Genomic DNA, 17,695 nt, shown 5'->3' with positions numbered 1-17,695 from the left:
GGTAACACTGGATGCAATTGCCCGTGCTGCGTAGAGTGACCAGACCGACGGTGGGCAAATCCTCTTAAAAATATCGTTTCGCTTGAGCCGATGCGAGTATCGTTGTAGGATGCGTTGTAATTATTTATTATTAAATTTATTAAATTTTTTACTTCACTTCAATTTTATCTTTAATATTCGCGCATACGCTTCCTTTTGCGTTTGAAAATTTGAGAAGATTTTTTTTCAAAGTGGTGCAACCGAACTATAGAGTCAAAAGCCTGAATCTCTGGTCCCACTACACTTTAAAGATCCTTATGAAGCGGTAACTGCGGTATCGTTTTTAACTCACTCTTACGCCCACAAATTAAAATCCTGCAACCAGATGTAGACTAGAACTAATATTGACAGTCTTACATCGCGCACAAATTAAATAAATTTTAATAATGGTTAATTAATTTTATTATTATTATTATCCTAAGGACGATTTCCGCTTGAGTTGGACCCCTAGATCAAAGTTAAGAAGTCAAACAGATCTTTAGGATACGTTTTTTTAAAAGATTTAATTAATCATATAATAATTACAAATACTTTCTTCTTATGCAATTTTCGGTATAGGTAGTTCAGTTTTTCAGTTTTTCTAAGGTTAACCAATAGACGAGCTTTCTGTGTCGATCCCGTTGGCAATAGATGTTTAAAAGCGTTATATTCCTGATCATTAAAAAACAATTATTTATTGACATATATAAGTCATGGAAAAACGGTTATTGTAAGACTTTTAATGTTTCCGATCAGAGAATATAAGTTATTTTCTGACTTTTAAATAAAATTCATACTTGGTAAACAAAATTAGGTCATTGCGGAATTTTAAAGGATGCATTAAATTCGTTTTTTAATTTCGTCGGTACAAACAGTGTTTGTTGAACACACAACTTAGGTAAAATGAAATTTGGGCAGGTTATATTAAAATAGCAAACTTTCATTGTATTGTCTTCCACAATTTCATCAAACAAAACGTTACATTTCAGGCACAACAATAACAAATTTATAAGAAATTAATAAAATGTAAAAACATCGATATTCATATATTAGATATTCATATATCGATGTTTGCAAGAGATATAAAAACATCGATACACCCATTGATGTTTCTCCACCCCTAGTAGATTTGGTTTTGGAAAATTCCCGAAATCGCTGCGAGGCTGGAACCAAGTCGATCCTAGCACAAACCCATCCAAAAAAGCACAAATCCCGCAGATATATAGAGATCCGCAGCTATGGCCGACGATTGGGGTGAGTTCCCAGGGGCGCGGGCGGCAGCGGGGGCTGTGCGTCATTCGGGGCGGACAATAAACGTGGTCGCCGTGGTAGTTGTTGCTGTTGCTGTTGTTGTTGGAGTGCCATGCAACCAGCCTTGAAGAGTATTTTTAGCCAAAGCGCCCGCCAACTAACCGTATTCGAAACCCTTTTTATTTTTCCGATTTCCCTGTGATTCATCCTGTGACCTGGCAGAATCAGCAGCAGACAGTGAAGTGGTCATCCTGCCGAATGTAGCCGCCAGCGTAAACAAATGGGAGGGCGAGGACGAGGATGAGGACATCAAGGTGCGCCACCCACTACACAAAAATCCCAAAAAAACCGAAAGCAATGCCATATGCAGATCGAGCCACGAGCACAACAACAAAGGGCCACACGGACCAAAACTTGTTTTTGTGTGCACTCGGTTTCACTTTCGTTTCGCGCTGTACACGTGTGCACTTTCGCAGCATACTGACCCAATCTTTTGCCCACTCCCCATCCGCAGGACAGCTGGGAGGACGAGGAGGAGAAGAAGGACGAGGAGAAGCCCACGAAAACAGAAGTCCCAGCCAAAACCAAGCCAAGCAAGGCACTAAAGGCCAAGTTGGAGCAGCAAGCGGTAGAATAGTCCCTAAACCCTATAGACATTCAGAGATTACATTACCCTTTGGGGATCCTTGATCCACAGCGGCTGGAGGAGGAAGCGGAGGCGGAACGACTGGCCAACCTATCGCCTGCGGATAAACTGGCCGAGAAGCTGCGCCTGCAAAAGATCCAGGAGGCCTCGGACCTTAAACACGCCCAAGACGCCTTTGGCGTGACGAGTACGAGCGGCGGCCTCGACGCTTTCAATCCGGAAAGCAAGGAGGAGTTCAAGGAGTTTGGCTCCACGCTCAGCTGGAAGGTGGCCCAGTTCCGGGAATCGGAGCACTTCCCCCAGTTCGTCGAAGATCTGGTGCGCAGCCTATGCGTGAATCGTAAGTGACTAGCCGGCTTACGCCCAAATAAACCTTATCTGATCTGAATTTTCCACCTTATCAAGTGAGCGCCGCTGACATCAAAAAGGTCAAAATGAACGTGGAGATATTGCACTCGGAAAAGCTGAAGCTGGAAAAGGCCAATGCCAAGAAGCCCGCTGGCAAGGGCAAGGGCAAGGTCACGCTGCGCACCGAGAACGACGTGAGTCCTTGGATCCACCTTTACATTTGCTGATTATAACTAATTAAACCTACTATCCGCAGGACATTGACGGCTACCAAAAGTACGGCAATGACTTCACCGAAGACTATGACGACTTCATGTGAATAGGAACTATATTGTAACCCGCATATATCTAATTATTGAATACATAGTTGCTTGTTGAAGAGTTCTTCTTGTTAGAGATGCTGCGCAGGAAATTGAGTCCTTTGTTGAATATAAAAAAGCAGAACCTATATAAATATGTACATATATATTTATATGACCGTACAGAACACAAAACAAAACTAAAAACAGTCAGTCAATCAAGAAACCTCAACGAACACGCAAAACCAACTCCAAACCGAAAGAATATTTAGGCAACTGACTTGTGGCAAATGCATATGTCGTATTCGGAATGGCTTCTTGTGAAATTCACTTTTGTATAAAGAATAAATCTACAGATCGATATTAAATGGTAATGATTTCGTTGTTTGTGGACTTATGGGAAATTGTACATATTTTGTTGATATTTATATTTGTTTGGGATACATTTATTTTATTTTAAATATATAAAGAACTACTTCAAATAAATAAGTTTAATTTTGAAGAGTTATTTTACACAGTAAAGAACGTTTTTTGGCTTAATAAAATGCTTAAAATTTTTTATTTATTTTAATAAATGTCCCTTTTATAATTAAAAAATAACGAAAATAAACTATGTTTTTTTTTTAACATTAACATTCGCGCCTAAAATTTGAAAACTGGTCACCTTATTGAAGGCGTTTCCCTGTGAATGGTTTTGTTTGTATGGGTAAGAAGAAGCATTGCAAGCAATGTTGCTCTATTTGGCTTGATAAAAAGGCTAGATAATTAACCATGTCATTATAATAATTATTATCCTGTTTACTTTTGGAATAACTGATGTTACAAGTTAAGAAACGGGGAAAAATCAAATAATGGAGAAAACTTGGTCACCAAATATTCACCTTAAATCGTTTATCAGAACTCATCTAGCCTTGAGTTAGCTCTAAATTAGCTAGCTGCCCATCTCTAAAGCGATTCAATACACGTGCAAGAAGTCAACAACCAACAAGAATGAGTGATTTCAACAAGTATTGCCAAGGTTAAAGAAGTTTTAAGCCTCTAACTACAGCCTACTAAATCCTTGCTCCTTGCAGAAGCCGCCGAGGAGGAGCTGCCCGACTCGGAGGACGAGGAAGACATCGGCGACGAGGACACCTGTAGCCCCCAGGAGCTGGCCGCCGAATTCCAGCTGCAATATAAGCCACAGGACGAGACCAGCGTGTCCTTGCAGCGGGAATATGTGCTCAGTCTGGCCGCCGATCAGGGATTCACCCGGATTGCCGCTGGTTTGTCCAGTTCGGCGATGCACATATACAACCTGGATGCGGGCGCCGGGAAACTGGCCAACTTTAGCTTTCTGCCGCCCACAGACTCCCCGAAGCCTGTGAGCATTTGTGGCATCCGTTTCCTCGACGAGGGACCCCACAACATCGTTGTGGGAACCACCGATGGCTATGTGCGCCTCTACGACCTGCGCCTAAAGGGCGAGCAGGCGAGATTCTCGTACCGCCACAAATACATGGAGTGGCCGGTGCCCAAGTCGATGTGCTGCTTCGATAGGAACGCCAATGGGCGGGTCATCTGCTGTGGCACCGAGCAATTCGAGAGCAACGCCTTCCTGCTGTTCCACGACGTCCGGGAGCGACGGCAGATGGGCTGCTATTGTGAAAGCCACGAGGACACCGTCACCTCCGTGCGTTTCCATGCCCAGAATCCGGATCTCCTGGCCACGGGCAGTGTGGATGGTCTGATAAACATCTTTGATGTAAAGGAGGCGGAAGAGGAAGAGGCCCTGATGAGCACCTTTAACACCGAGAGCAGTGTGGCCCGTCTGGAGTGGCATAAAAACGTCTACGACAAGGACATTGTGTCCTGCATCACAACCACGGGTGATTTTAAGAGCTACGAAAGCGAGGAGGGCGATGAGGTGGCCTCCTTCCAGCGGCCAGATGTCACGGCGGCAATAAGGCGCAAAAATGCGGCCAACTTTAACCTAATTGGTGCCCACAACCAGGAGGACGGAGGAGTCTTTCTGCTGGCGGGCACGAATTTCAACAAGGGGTGAGTGCTTAACCGAGTTTTCTCTGGTACCCCCAAATAACTACTCATCTTTCAGGGAGATCCTGCGCTCCGTGAGCGTTACCAACAAGAACGAACTCCAGCCGCTGGCCAATTTTCAGGGAAACAAGCAGATTGTGAGGGACAGTCTGTTTGATTCCAAGAAAGGATTACTGATAACGGGCGGCGAATCCGGCATTGTTACTGTTTGGTCACAGGAAACCAGTGGAACCGCAGGCAGCAGTGACAAGCTGAAAGTTAAGAAGGAGAAAAAGTCTCGCAAGCAGGCACCATATTAAATATTTGTTATTTAAAATTTAAATAAAGATTTACTGAATTAAGTATTTTAAATGGTCTTAATTATGCGGCAATTTTGTAGCATACTTTTGCCAGATATTTTTAGGACGATTTCTAAATACCACGTTAACGACAAACTTTAGTTTAATTGATTTTTTAGAAAAAATCGTTTTTCAACATTTATTTTAGTTACTTTTCTACAATTCATTTTTTGAAATTGTTAGATTATGTATGTTAAGTTTTTAAAATTTGATTAGCTTACAATTAATTTGAAAACAAGTGAGCTTTGAACAACTTAAAATTTCAAAATTTGGTAGGCAATCTAAATAAACCGCGTTTAACTTTTTGAATATATCAACGGAGTCTGGGATTTATTTCCACCATAGTATACGTCTGGAGGGTGACACCGCTCGGTCAGCAAAGACACACTCCTAACAAGGCGAGTCAAATTCGAACAAGACGCGGCGAATTCGAACTATGCGGGCGAATTAAAAGATAAACATTAGCGGTCTGGCAGCCCTTGTCTAAATTCCTTGCCTTAGTAAAGACACAAGCCAGATTTTAAAATTCCCAGAATTTAAATTTCCTTATTTAAAATGTTCAGCGTTGCCACTAGTAGCCGTGCTGCCAGGCCGAAAAGGGCTTATTTTCTAATAGAAATGTTAAGATGTAACGTTTTCTAACAGTGGCAGAGGAAAATTCTGTTAAAAAACGTTACATCTTAACATTTCTGCTAGAAAATGGGTCGGTGTTACCAGATCGGGAAAAATATGACTCATCGGAAGAATTCATGGCGCCTTGATTCAAAAATATTGCATTCTTAGCTTTTTAAATGTGATAGAACATAGGAAGAACGGATAGTAGTATTTCCATTAATTTCATAAAAAATTGCTAATAAATCTTAATGTAGACATATGTATACAATTAAACGGCAACAAAGTTTGATTTTTATACCCGTTACTCGTAGAGTAAAAGGGTACACCCAAAAAAAAATGATCATAGAAACTAAACTATTCGTACATTAAAACTAAACTATTGAGTGTCAAAAATATCTTGATAAGATGCGTATTAACTTTATGACACCCAAAGTATTAAACTGAAACTTTCGAAGTTATCAAAGTTAAACTAACGAGTATACAATTTATACTCACTCAGTGTACTGAAATTTATGCTGATAGTTTACTTTTTATACTATTTAGTATAAAAGCTATCCTATGTAGTCTCCGTTTTATACTATTTCGTATACATATTATACTAATCTAGAGAGCCGTAGTATACTTTTTAAGCTATTTATCGAAATCGTTAGTATACATTTTATACTATTTCGTATAAAACTTATACGATTTCCCCGTTGCCTGTAGTATACATAAAATTTATACTATTTTGTTTTTCGTGGTATCCCAAACCCAATAAAATCAAGTTGTATGTTGTTTTTCTTTTATTACTATTTCACATATTATTTTGTTATTATTTCATAAATTTTCATATTTTGCGCAACACACATAACATGTTTTAGCTCCTTTTTTTTATATTCCTTTACCTAACACGTATATGCAGACTAAAATAAGTACAAGCAACAAGAGTAGGGGCCGTGATTGCGCGGTATCACCGCAAGGTATTGCTTAGCGCAATGGTAGCCACCTAGGCTGTAGCTTCACTCCTCTCCTTCTCGATGCGACGCTGCGTTCGCAGTACACTCGCTGCGAAGGCTGCCGTCGCTGGCCGATCTCTTGCTCCGGTGGTCTTCATCAGCATTTAGCGATCAGACCCGAAGCGGCGACATTAAAATAGGACATGCTGATCGTCCTCAACAATCCCACTGCCGCACTCTGGACAACCGTTCTCCGTGTCGTGTCCGAAGCGCTATGCATCTGTACGCGTGCGCAAAGCACTTGCATCTGAAAATACACAATATTTACCAACAGGGACAATATAATATTGATTTTTTTAAATTTTAGAACAAATATTTTACTTACATGTTGACTCGGCATAAAATCACAATCATCATTAACGCGTCAAACAACGCCTACTCCGGTAGCATTTTCTGTGTTCGTATACTCGCTAATGTCCTGGTTTTACACCAAAATATATGTTCGAATAATAGCTATTGTCCTAGTTTCACACCATGAAAAACTATTTAATGTTCTGTATACTATTTATACTACTGAGTCTCACTCATATAATAATTAGTATAAGCTTAATACTATAAAGTGTTGGCATGAAACTATTTTGTAATAATTTGAAACTATATTTTCTTTATACTACATAAAGTTTTTGTTGAAACCACAAGTATAAATAATAAACTAAGAAGTCGAATATGACTAGTTTAAAAATAACACTACAGGTTTACGCTTTATACTCTTTGGTAGAGCTTTTACACTACAAAGTATACAGTTGAAACTAATTAGTGTTGAGTTAATACTTACATTTTTATACTAACTTTAGTATACTTTTAACACAACGCTTATTAAGTGTATACTTTTGGTTTTTTTTTTGGGTGTATACTAGATTCGTCGGAAAGTATGTAACAGGCAGAAGGAAGCGTTTCCGACCCCATAAAGTATATATATTCTTGATCAGGATCACTAGCCGAGTCGATCTAGCCATGTCCGTCTGTCCGTCTGTCCGTCTGTCCGTCTGTCCGTCTGTCTGTCCGGATGAACGCTGAGATCTTGGAAACTATGAGAGCTAGGCTATTGAGTTTTGGCGAGCAGATTCCTGAGCTTCTTACGCAGCGCAAGTTTGTTTCAGTAGAGTGCCACGCCCACTCTAACGCCCACAAACCGCCCAAAACTGTGGCTTCTACAGTTTTGATGCTAGAGTAAAAATTTAAACTGAAATGAATTGTTCTTATCAATACCTATCGATTGACCCAAAAAAAAGTTTGCCACGCCCACCTTAACGCCCACAAACCGCCCACAAACTTCAAAAAATCGTAAATATGAACGCGGATATCTCGGAAAATATCAAAGATAGAGAAATGGGATCTCAGATTTAGATTTCGTAGCCTTGTACGTAGCGCAAGTTTGTTACGCGAATATGCCACGCCCACTCTAACGCCCACAAACCGCCCAAATCTGTGGCGCCCACAATTTTCATGCTAGATAAAAAATTTTAGCTCAAATGTATTGGTCTCGTCAATACCTATCGATTGATAAAAAAAAAAATTTTGCCACGCCCACTCTAACGCCTACAACGCTTAAATCTGTCTACCGCCGGTAGGTGGCGCATTTGCTGCTTGCATATCTCCATTTTCCTTTGGTCCCTTTAGCTGAGTAACGGGTATCTGATAGTCGAGGTACTCGACTATAGCGTTCTTCCTTGTTTGTATTCTTTTGCATTGAATTAAAAATTGACATAGAACGTAATATTTTCTACCTTGATTTAAATATTTTCAAATGTATTTATACATTATATTACTGTTTTTGTATTTAATTTCAATATTTAATATTTAACACGAATCATTACATTACAAATGCAAATATATAAATAAGTGCAGTCTTATTTTTGTATCAGAGTGGAAAATTGTTATATAAAGATTATATTATTTAATTCCAATATGTAATATTTAGTACGAAATATTAAATTCCAAATGCAAATATTTATTTACACTATTCCATTCTTAGCAGTATGGAAAAGGTTTATGTTGTGATTCCCTGGGGGGAAATCGGCTGGATTCCCTGCACCAGCAATAATGATTCAATTCACCCTCCAACCTGCGCACTCATTGCTCACTTTCTGTTCGCAGCAAGCTCAGCTGGATAAAAAATTAGCACGTCCTCAGGGCAGATAAACGCATCCTTAGAACGTCCTCTGCCCCTCCCACCAGTCATATTACCATCCATATTACTATCCATATCCATTCCAAATCCCTCATCCTCATCTCATCCCTTCGCACAGAGAGCGGCCCAATTAGTGCTGCAGTAGGCATTTCGCATCCGTGCCCACAAATCGGCTAATCCGCTGCCACTGCCTGCCTGTCCAGAGTCCAGATTTCCGAGAGCGGAGTCCAAATGTTGACAAATACAACACCTACGATACAAATAAAATTGCTACAGAAGTACCACCTAAAAACGGGCACAACCGGAACGACTTAATTTACTCAAATTTACAGAAATTACAGAAATGGGAATGGAAACAGAGGAAGATATCTCGACGCCGCCACTGAAGCTGTGGGTTTGCTCCTGCCGAGCGAATCCAACGCGGATGGGACCCCGAGTGGCCAGAGGTCCTGCAGGCTCGCTCAAAAACCGCCACTCACCGTGGCTAATTGCCCATCAATAAAGGCCCCGGGAATTCCTTCGAAAACTCCTCCCAAAAACTGCGAGTCTTCCGTTTGCCGGGCGAAGAATTCGTCGAGCAACCAAAATATTATGGTGTGCCCCGCTGTTCTCGCACAGTCGGCGCGAATTTGCTGCGGTGAGACGATGCTGTTTTGCAGGACCTTCTATATTTTTGCCTTGAGTTCCCTGAGTTCCCTTGCTCCTTTGGCGGCACTGTGTGTCCTGTCGTCGTTGTTTTCCTGTGATTTGACATGTCTGTTAGCAGGATGCCTGACCCTGAGTCCTTCGAGTCTGAGACCCTGTGTTCCACTTTGATATGATTCGTCAGTGCGGTGGACTACTGCTACTGCTCTCTCCAAGGACCCTGCCTAGAAGTCCTGCCCCCTCCCGCGACCTTTGCCTCTGACCCTGCACTCTGCGGCTTTCCAGCGGCGTTTGTTGGCGAATCTGACCCCGAGCTCCTGCTGCTCAGCTCCTCCGCTTCTCCGCTCCTCGTCCGGCTTGGAATTGGTCACAGGCTCAATTGAATTGCCTCGGAGACCGCAATGCGCTGTATTTATAGTAAACGTGTCCGATTGATTTGGCCACCCGTGGGGACTCTGTCACAGATGCCGCGATTTGCATCTTTACTTACATAGCTCTAAAAAGTATACCTCGACTATTCATCAGTTGGGGGCCACTTTAAGTTTGCAAGAATTGGGCATTAGCAAATTTTATATTGATGGATTAATAAAAAAGTGTGATTTTTATTTCAAACATTAGGTATTCATTTAATTTTTATTTTATGGAATTTATAATAAGTTTTATTGTTATTAAAGTATAATTTTGACTTTTGATTTACAGGGTGATACTCTGGTTCGGGTTGATGGACTTAAATAATTATGTTCCAGAAAATTATGTCTCACAGATGGGTTTTTATCTTATTTTATTAAGAGGCTTATTTATTGCGCCTAATTTAAATTTCAGATTATTCTATACTGGCTAAGAGGTCTGTTTTGAATTCTAACTTCGACAAACTTTGTTGATTCTTATCTGGTTTTTATGGAGCCTGGAAAGTTTTAAGTAAATATTTTATATCATCTGAATCTTAGATAACTAAGACAACTAATTTAGAATGCCGAAAGTCAAAACAGGATGTGTATTAAAAGTGTGTATTATAGGAGAATTTATATATTTTATATAAATCTTTCCGATCTTATAACTTTTTACGAAATTAATTTCATATGAATAACTTCAGCAAATGTAAAGAAATGACTACACTTATACAAATAATGATGTTTTTTCTTCTTTGTTGTCCGCCCTCATTGACGGTTTGCCAGGCTGGTGGTTCTTCTAAAAATCCCTGCCCTCCAAAAACACGATCCTAAAAAAGAAACCGCTAATCATTGGGCCGCACAAAGAGCGGACAATCGCTCACCTAATTATTTGGCCCGATTGTGAAAAACGGTCTCTCGGCTCGTGGACGCTTTTTGTGGCCTCTTTTTGTTCCACAAAAAGCGAGCCAATTTTTTTCTTTCTAGACCACTTTGTTGCTCTTTTTATGAGTTTTTTCTATTGTCATTTTTTCCCGGCCTGCTTCGAGGACCACGGTTCCTAGATCCTCGAGAGATGCCTGCCCTACAAACCTCCTAATTACGGCAGTTAGTCGTTGTCCTGAGGAACGGACATTCGGAAGGACATGCGTCCGTTTTATTGCACGCTCGAATTTCCACTAAAAATTGGGCCGAAAAAAACTAGGTAGGACTGGGAACTATATGGAAATAGAGACTAGCAAAGCGGACGCGCCTTTTTATTGGTGCACCTTCGGCGGAACCGCAGGACAACGAGGGCACAGGAAGGATCCTCGGGGAATCGAGAGCGACCTCGCTGCATTAGAAAACTAGATCAGTTTTTTGTTCTGTCCGGCCAATTTTTGTGCCCTGCTCTCTTTACGGTTTATGGCACCGTTTTCCATTTCCACATCCCGATTCTTTTGTTTCCGTAGCAAACAAATTCTGGATGGAATTATGGTATATGGTATATGCAGATTTTTATGGCGATTTACGGCGATCTAGTTCGCGGAATGGGAGTATCCTGTTGTGAGGACCTTAGCCGGAGGACCTTAGGCCGTATTAGGAAAGTAGATCATGTTTTTTGTTCCCATTGTACGCTTTTTTCGCTGCGCTAGTTTTTTTCCCCGAACCCAGCGAACTGCTCTAATTTTTTAATTCTTCACGGGTTTTTATATTGGGCTCCTGGAAAAACGCGGACAAGGTTAGCGCTCTACTTACCTGTAATTGTGGCCATAACTCCTCGCAGTGCTCTCGTTTTTAAGAGCCATTTGTTCTCGATGGCATTCATATTTTTATGAGGTCGTTTCCATCCTTCGGGCATAAAATATGCTAGTTTGTTTTGTCTCCGGCAATTATTGGAAATTTTAGCTTCGATTGGGTCGCTGCTTTTCCTCGGTGGAACTGAATAGGTTGTGCCATAAAAATCTCTGGGGTCTGAGTGTAGTGAAGTTGTTTTGTATAACCATTAAAAACATGAGGCAATAGTTTGCTCGAACTTTTATCAAGGGCTTTTTTTAATATTTCCCACATAAACGCCTGCTAATTCGTCGATTGTCTAGGAAAGTTTTCTCTGACATGAACCACTTTTATATGATGTTTGTTAGAAAATTAAATTACTTATGTTGTTATACACTCCTCAGACATTTTATGGTTATTTGAGTGCGGGGAGTAAAATTCCGTCTCAAGTGGAGGATGCAAACCACCACATTTATTCGGGGGATGATGTGCTCTAATGCCTCCACCAAGAATGGGAAGGTCTATTTGAACAGAGAGTATACAGCTTAATTTTTGAGAAGTGAGGCGGAGCTAGACAAATACATTTTTTATATATTTTTAAGTATTTTAAAAACATTTAGCATGGAAAAACAAGCTTTTGTATTTTTACTAAGGAGTACTTTAAAAAAACAATCGTAGGATTAATGATAAGATACCACTTTTATTGAGATCCATAGAATATAATAACACATATATTATTATTATCTAAGTAATCTCATTATCTCAATACGTTACAACCAAAAGTCGCTAATATAGCATAGAACAATAATTAAGAATGATTTCGACATTCGGGAATTATTGTCGAATTCTTCTATGCTTTGAAACCGTATTATATATATGTGTACAACTTTTAAATCTTAAAGTCATTATGGCATTAACATCTGAACAATAATAAAAATAATATTTTGTAATACCTTTCTTTAATAATAAGTCATTTTATTACTGGAATACAAATACTAGATTCAAATACGAAATTTAAAAAGGGTCCTAGTATAAAAAACTGGGCAATCCTTGACTGGCACTCCGCCCGAAGAAAAGGTCTTTAAGGATTTCGCGATGAATCACTTACTCAACACATCCTTCTCCCGCAATCACCATAAATTTTTCTCCCTTTTGTTGTAATTGTTTTATTACAGAAATTACTCAATCATCAAGCATAATTCCCTCGTTTTCGTCGTTTTATTGCCAATTTTTGCACTGTCTCTTGCCTTTTTCGCCGCCCTTCCCTGCCTTCCCTTCATCGTTTTGCGAATTTTAGCCAGTATTTCCATTGCGCAGACAATTCGGCCAGTGTGTTTGCCATTTACTTGCCATGATGACGGGCATAATCAGCGAGATCGGCGCTTTGTGAGTGCAGAATGTGCAATAAACGGGCCAAACAAATGGGCTAGGGATACGCTTCTTGGTATTTCGAGTTGAAGAAATGCGAAAGTGTTTGCGTATCGGGATCGATGGGTGTTGGGATTGAGTAAAGGCAGGTACTTCCACTGCTGACTGACAGACAGACACTTTCGCCCAACCCAACCGATCGCCATAAAGGGTATTTACTGTCGCTGCCGCAGCCCCGCTTGACGACTTAACCCAAGCGGTCCATTCTCCGGACGGAGTCAAAGACAAAGGCTCCGGCGGTGCACAATAGGCAAGGTTGTAGGTTGTGGGTAGGGTTCGGTACGGTTCGGTTCGAGCCCAGAACCTTTGCCGGCCAAGAAGGCTTGCATTGGGCCCTTTCCAGGTCACTCAGCTAGGTAGTTTCCGCCGCCTCGGCGAGTTAATGCCAATGCAAATTGCGGCGCAATATAACCCAATAATTTTAACTAACTCGCAGGAGCGCGATATCCTTCTTGGTTACCCGGTAATGCATAACAATGGAACTGGACATGAAACTGGGACTGATCGGAGATCGTAGAGCTGAGATCCCAGAGATCTCTATGGGTTCCTCGCTGTGTGTGCCGTGTTAATCCCTTTGCCATCAGCCAGATTATTAGTCAATTGCAGAGTTTCGCTTTCGTCCTCGTTTTCGTTTCACTTTCGAGTTAGATTTTATTGCAGCATCTTGAACAATCGGTTCAGTTCTGTAACATGCTGTGCTCTACTTTCTTCGGGAATTAAAGGGAAATTCATTGCCGAGATCGAGGGACCCTGACTATATACCGAAACCGGGTTGCGAAGTCAGGGGATTCCGATTCCGATATACTATCCTATCCTATCCTATCCTATCCCATGTTTATTTGTTTGCTGGGATTAGCTGAGGGCTTGACTTGGAACCCGGTACCTCAGCCCATTTCATTAGAAAGTCATAAAAACACATAATAATGATGTCGAAGGGATTAGGGACACGTATAAGTCCAGGTCCATAGTGCAATTAACGGACTAGCGAACTGGGTTATTTTTTGCGCCGACTTAACCCTGATCCCCGAGCTTAACCCGTTTCAGCAGGTAGTTCCAGGTCCTACACTACATTTTTTTTCCACCAAGCCATGCATATCCACCCACTATTTGCGCAAGCTGTCCCCCAAAAAAGGACACTCTTTCCCGGTACAGTTGCCTCTGGGCATGATTATATCATCATAATAAATGTTTTGCCAAACGAAACCGAAAACTTTTCAAATTAAGTCCCAGCAACTGGGCTCCCGTACCCCCATTATCCGGCTCTACAGAGATACCAAATGGTTATTGCGGGGGTCGGGTGGTGGATAAAGTTCAGCAAACCCAGCTATACTATACCCAGACCCAGTATAATAGCTAGTGTGAGGCTGTTAAACGTGCGGCATTATATTAAGACTTGATAAAAGCGCAAATAATTCGCTGGCTGGCGATCGATAAATATATATATATGCTTGGGACTTGGGACCCGACCCCCGATACATACAACGCACCCCACATGCAGGGCAAACAAGACACCACCCAACTGAGCGGCATAATGCCATATCATTCTTGATGAAGCCGATAAAATCCCATTATTAAGGGGGTTCGACCGTCCCGCTTGCTCCCGCGGAGATAGCCGCCTGCGGGCGGGCGAGACAAAAGATTCGCTCATCCGCTATGAATACCAAATCGGAGCTCTCTCTCCAAGATTTCCATGGGTTCTACTACCGGGTGCTCCTGCTGCTCCGGCAGCTCCATCCCGCTGCTCCCGCCTCGTAATCGCCGCTCAGCAGCCCAGCATCCCAGCAATAGATTCTCTCAGTACCGCAACATTAGCACCGCTCATTGGCCATCCCTCTCGCACTTGCCTGCTTCACTTCGATTGGCCGAAAACCCTCGATGGCTGCCATTTGCCTGCGGAGCGGTGAGGTATAAAAGGACGCGGGGTGGCTGAGAGCAGCACACTCGAGCTGTGACCGCCGCACAGTCAACAACTGCCTACGATTCTTTGATTCTCCCAATAAACCGAGAATTCTCCTATAAGTACCATAAAACACTCTCTCAAGATGCACGGATATCGAACCTACAACATGGAGAACCACCATGCCCATCACGCCGACGACCGAAGTGTGGACCAGAAGCCCCTGGTTGTGGACCTCATGGCCACCCAGTACGGCAAGCCCCAGACGCCTCCACCCTCGCCAAATGGTAAGTTAGAGATTAGAACTGCTCCAAAGTGGCAATTTACTAACTGCTACTCTTTCCCCTCTTCCAAATAGAATGCCTCTCCAGTCCGGACAACTCCCTGAACGGCAGTCGGGGATCTGAGATCCCTGCCGACCCCTCGGTCCGTCGCTACCGCACCGCCTTCACCCGTGACCAGCTGGGTCGTCTGGAGAAGGAGTTCTACAAGGAGAACTATGTGTCCCGCCCCCGTCGCTGTGAACTGGCCGCCCAGCTGAATCTGCCCGAGAGCACCATCAAGGTGTGGTTCCAGAACCGCCGCATGAAGGACAAGCGCCAGAGGATCGCCGTTGCCTGGCCCTATGCCGCCGTCTACTCCGACCCCGCCTTCGCCGCCTCCATTCTCCAGGCGGCGGCCAACAGTGTGGGCATGCCCTATCCGCCGTACGCCCCCGCTGCTGCTGCCGCCGCTGCTGCCGCCGCCGCCGTGGCCAGCAATCCCATGATGGCCAGTGGCATGCCACCGATGGCCATGCCCCAGATGCAGGCCATGCAGATGCCCGGCCATTCGGGACACTCGGCACATCCGTCGCCCTATGGACAGTACCGCTACACACCGTACCACATCCCCACCGCACGCCCAGCACCGCCGCATCCCGCTGGCCCTCATATGCATCCGCACATGATGGGTACCAGCGCCTCGGGATCCGCCTCCTCGTACAGCGCCGGTGCCGCCGCCGCCGGCTTCCTGGGCGCCCTGCCCTCGGGCTCCTGCTATCCGGGATTGGGTGCCGGTCTGCCCAAGACCCAGACGCCGCCGCTGGACCTTCAGTCCTCCTCATCGCCGCACTCCTCCACGCTGTCGCTCTCGCCAGTGGGATCCGATCATGCCAAGGTGTTCGACCGCAGTCCAGTGGCTCCCTCAGCTGCTCCCGCTCCCCTCCTGACCACCACCAGTCCGCTGCCCGCTCCTGGTCTCCTGATGCCCAGTGCCAAGCGTCCCGCCTCCGACATGTCGCCGCCGCCGACGACCACTGTGATTGCGGAGCCCAAGCCCAAGCTCTTCAAGCCCTACAAGACTGAGGCGTAAGCCCCTCATCCAGGCAGTGAGGCCACCCCCCATCCTCATCATCCCCCAAAGATTGTACAAACTAGACTTAGTCGTCCAACCCTTCCCCTATTTATTCCCGCGAAGATTGTACCATACTGTAGAGTTAAGTAGCTAAAAGTAGTCATAGCTAAGGCACAAAATCAAAAATAAATTCGAAAGTCACTGAAAATTATACGAGGCATGCGACTTCTTGGGAATTTGGATACAGATGCGCCGGCGGGGGAAGGTAAAACTATATTCAAGAGGGATTAAGAATGCCAATCTGTAAAGTATAGTAGCTAAACTAATCATAATTAATGCATGAAATCAAAATAAATACTAAAGTCTGTAAATATTAAACGATGCCTACGACTACCTGGGCCAGTGAGGGAGTTACAAATAGATACATATACCTGAGCTGCTTTTATGGACCTGGCTTTTTGGATTAGCCGTGGAGAAACCTGGCGGGACAGCTGCTCTTCGGTGACCTTCGTAGGGAAACTGTCACAAATCGAGCGGAAGAGCGTGCCGAGTGCGAGTCCTTCGGAGTGGCCAGTGGCCCACCCACAATCAGGAGTAGGGATGCCCCGGCGGGGAAGGAAATCGGCATCCACGGGGGATTGGCACAAGCCAATGGCTTATTAATGCGATTCGAGCAGATCCAAGCGGGAGGGCACTATAGAGTAACCCGGAGTCACCCCGCTGGGCGGCGACCTTGCAGTGGAACTGGGCCCATTCCCAATTCCGAAGCCATTCCCAAACCCACTCCCTGCCACGCGTCAGGTTGCATTGAACATGGTATCAATTTCGGTGTCCTCGGATTGGATTGGGCTCGGCTAATTAATTGTCACCTCACCCGTGGCGTCCTCTTCCCTATTCATTTTTCCGACTTGTGTTTATTTTCTCTTTGCGACGTCAGACAATTGTCATAATTGAGAAATCATCAGAGGGGAGAAGCGTTGTCCTTTCCAAGGCAAATCCCTATTTAATTGCCAGGCAAAACATGTGTTTCAATTGCTCAGCCGGGCTGAAAAGGGGTGTCAATTGCTCATAATCCCGCAGCTAAAAAACCAAAGTCAGCAAAAAAGTGGGGTGGGTAAACGGTACAAGGATACCACACTCAAAAAAACTACATAAATTGAAATGTTTGTAATTTTTACTTTACTATTTAAAAAATATTAGAAAGTATTTTGTTGTTTAATTTCTTGGGCAAGTTAATGGTAACATTACCTTTAAAATGCTACGATTTTTTGTTCTTTTTCCCTCATGTATATTGTTGGGTATCGTTCAGAGGTCTTCGAGGAGTAATATCCCAATTACAATTTTTACAAACCTATCTCTTTTTTTCATGTATTTTGGTGTAGTCTTAAAAATTCTAAGCCAACTATTTTAATTTTTAAGCTTTAAGAAATTTGAGGGACCGCTTATAAGTTTATTGAATGCCAAATGGTAAGAGTGTTGAACTCCGATAATTGCGTCCCCGGTTCGATTCCAAGTTATAAAAACGGTTAGCTAAAATAAATAAATGTTAACAATTTAATTAGTTAAAA

General features: G+C 43.1%; 3 protein-coding genes across 3 annotated transcripts; all 3 read left to right on the top strand.

Annotated features, from left to right (window-relative positions):
- The first annotated feature begins 1,065 nt into the window (after positions 1 to 1,065).
- On the top strand, positions 1,066 to 2,930 carry LOC119550027 (eukaryotic translation initiation factor 3 subunit J). The gene is made up of 6 exons (XM_037858450.1): positions 1,066 to 1,272; positions 1,492 to 1,583; positions 1,784 to 1,897; positions 1,967 to 2,255; positions 2,321 to 2,457; positions 2,520 to 2,930. The coding sequence occupies exons 1-6, from the start codon at positions 1,257 to 1,259 to the stop codon at positions 2,580 to 2,582; spliced, it is 711 nt and encodes a 236-aa protein (XP_037714378.1). The 5' UTR covers positions 1,066 to 1,256; the 3' UTR covers positions 2,583 to 2,930.
- A 571-nt stretch (positions 2,931 to 3,501) lies between these two features.
- LOC119550065 (WD repeat-containing protein 89) lies at positions 3,502 to 4,943 on the top strand. Its single transcript, XM_037858528.1, has 3 exons — positions 3,502 to 3,580; positions 3,636 to 4,602; positions 4,658 to 4,943. Exons 1-3 carry the CDS (start codon positions 3,553 to 3,555, stop codon positions 4,896 to 4,898), a joined length of 1,236 nt encoding a protein of 411 aa, XP_037714456.1. The 5' UTR covers positions 3,502 to 3,552; the 3' UTR covers positions 4,899 to 4,943.
- Positions 4,944 to 14,937: 9,994 nt separating this feature from the next.
- LOC119550870 (segmentation protein even-skipped) lies at positions 14,938 to 16,145 on the top strand. Its single transcript, XM_037859850.1, has 2 exons — positions 14,938 to 15,079; positions 15,151 to 16,145. The coding sequence occupies exons 1-2, from the start codon at positions 14,938 to 14,940 to the stop codon at positions 16,143 to 16,145; spliced, it is 1,137 nt and encodes a 378-aa protein (XP_037715778.1).
- Positions 16,146 to 17,695: the final 1,550 nt, after the last annotated feature.

Source organism: Drosophila subpulchrella, chromosome 2R, assembly GCF_014743375.2.
Source record: "Drosophila subpulchrella strain 33 F10 #4 breed RU33 chromosome 2R, RU_Dsub_v1.1 Primary Assembly, whole genome shotgun sequence".
NCBI lineage: Eukaryota > Metazoa > Arthropoda > Insecta > Diptera > Drosophilidae > Drosophila > Drosophila subpulchrella.
This window is presented reverse-complemented; position numbering and strand designations above follow the sequence as displayed.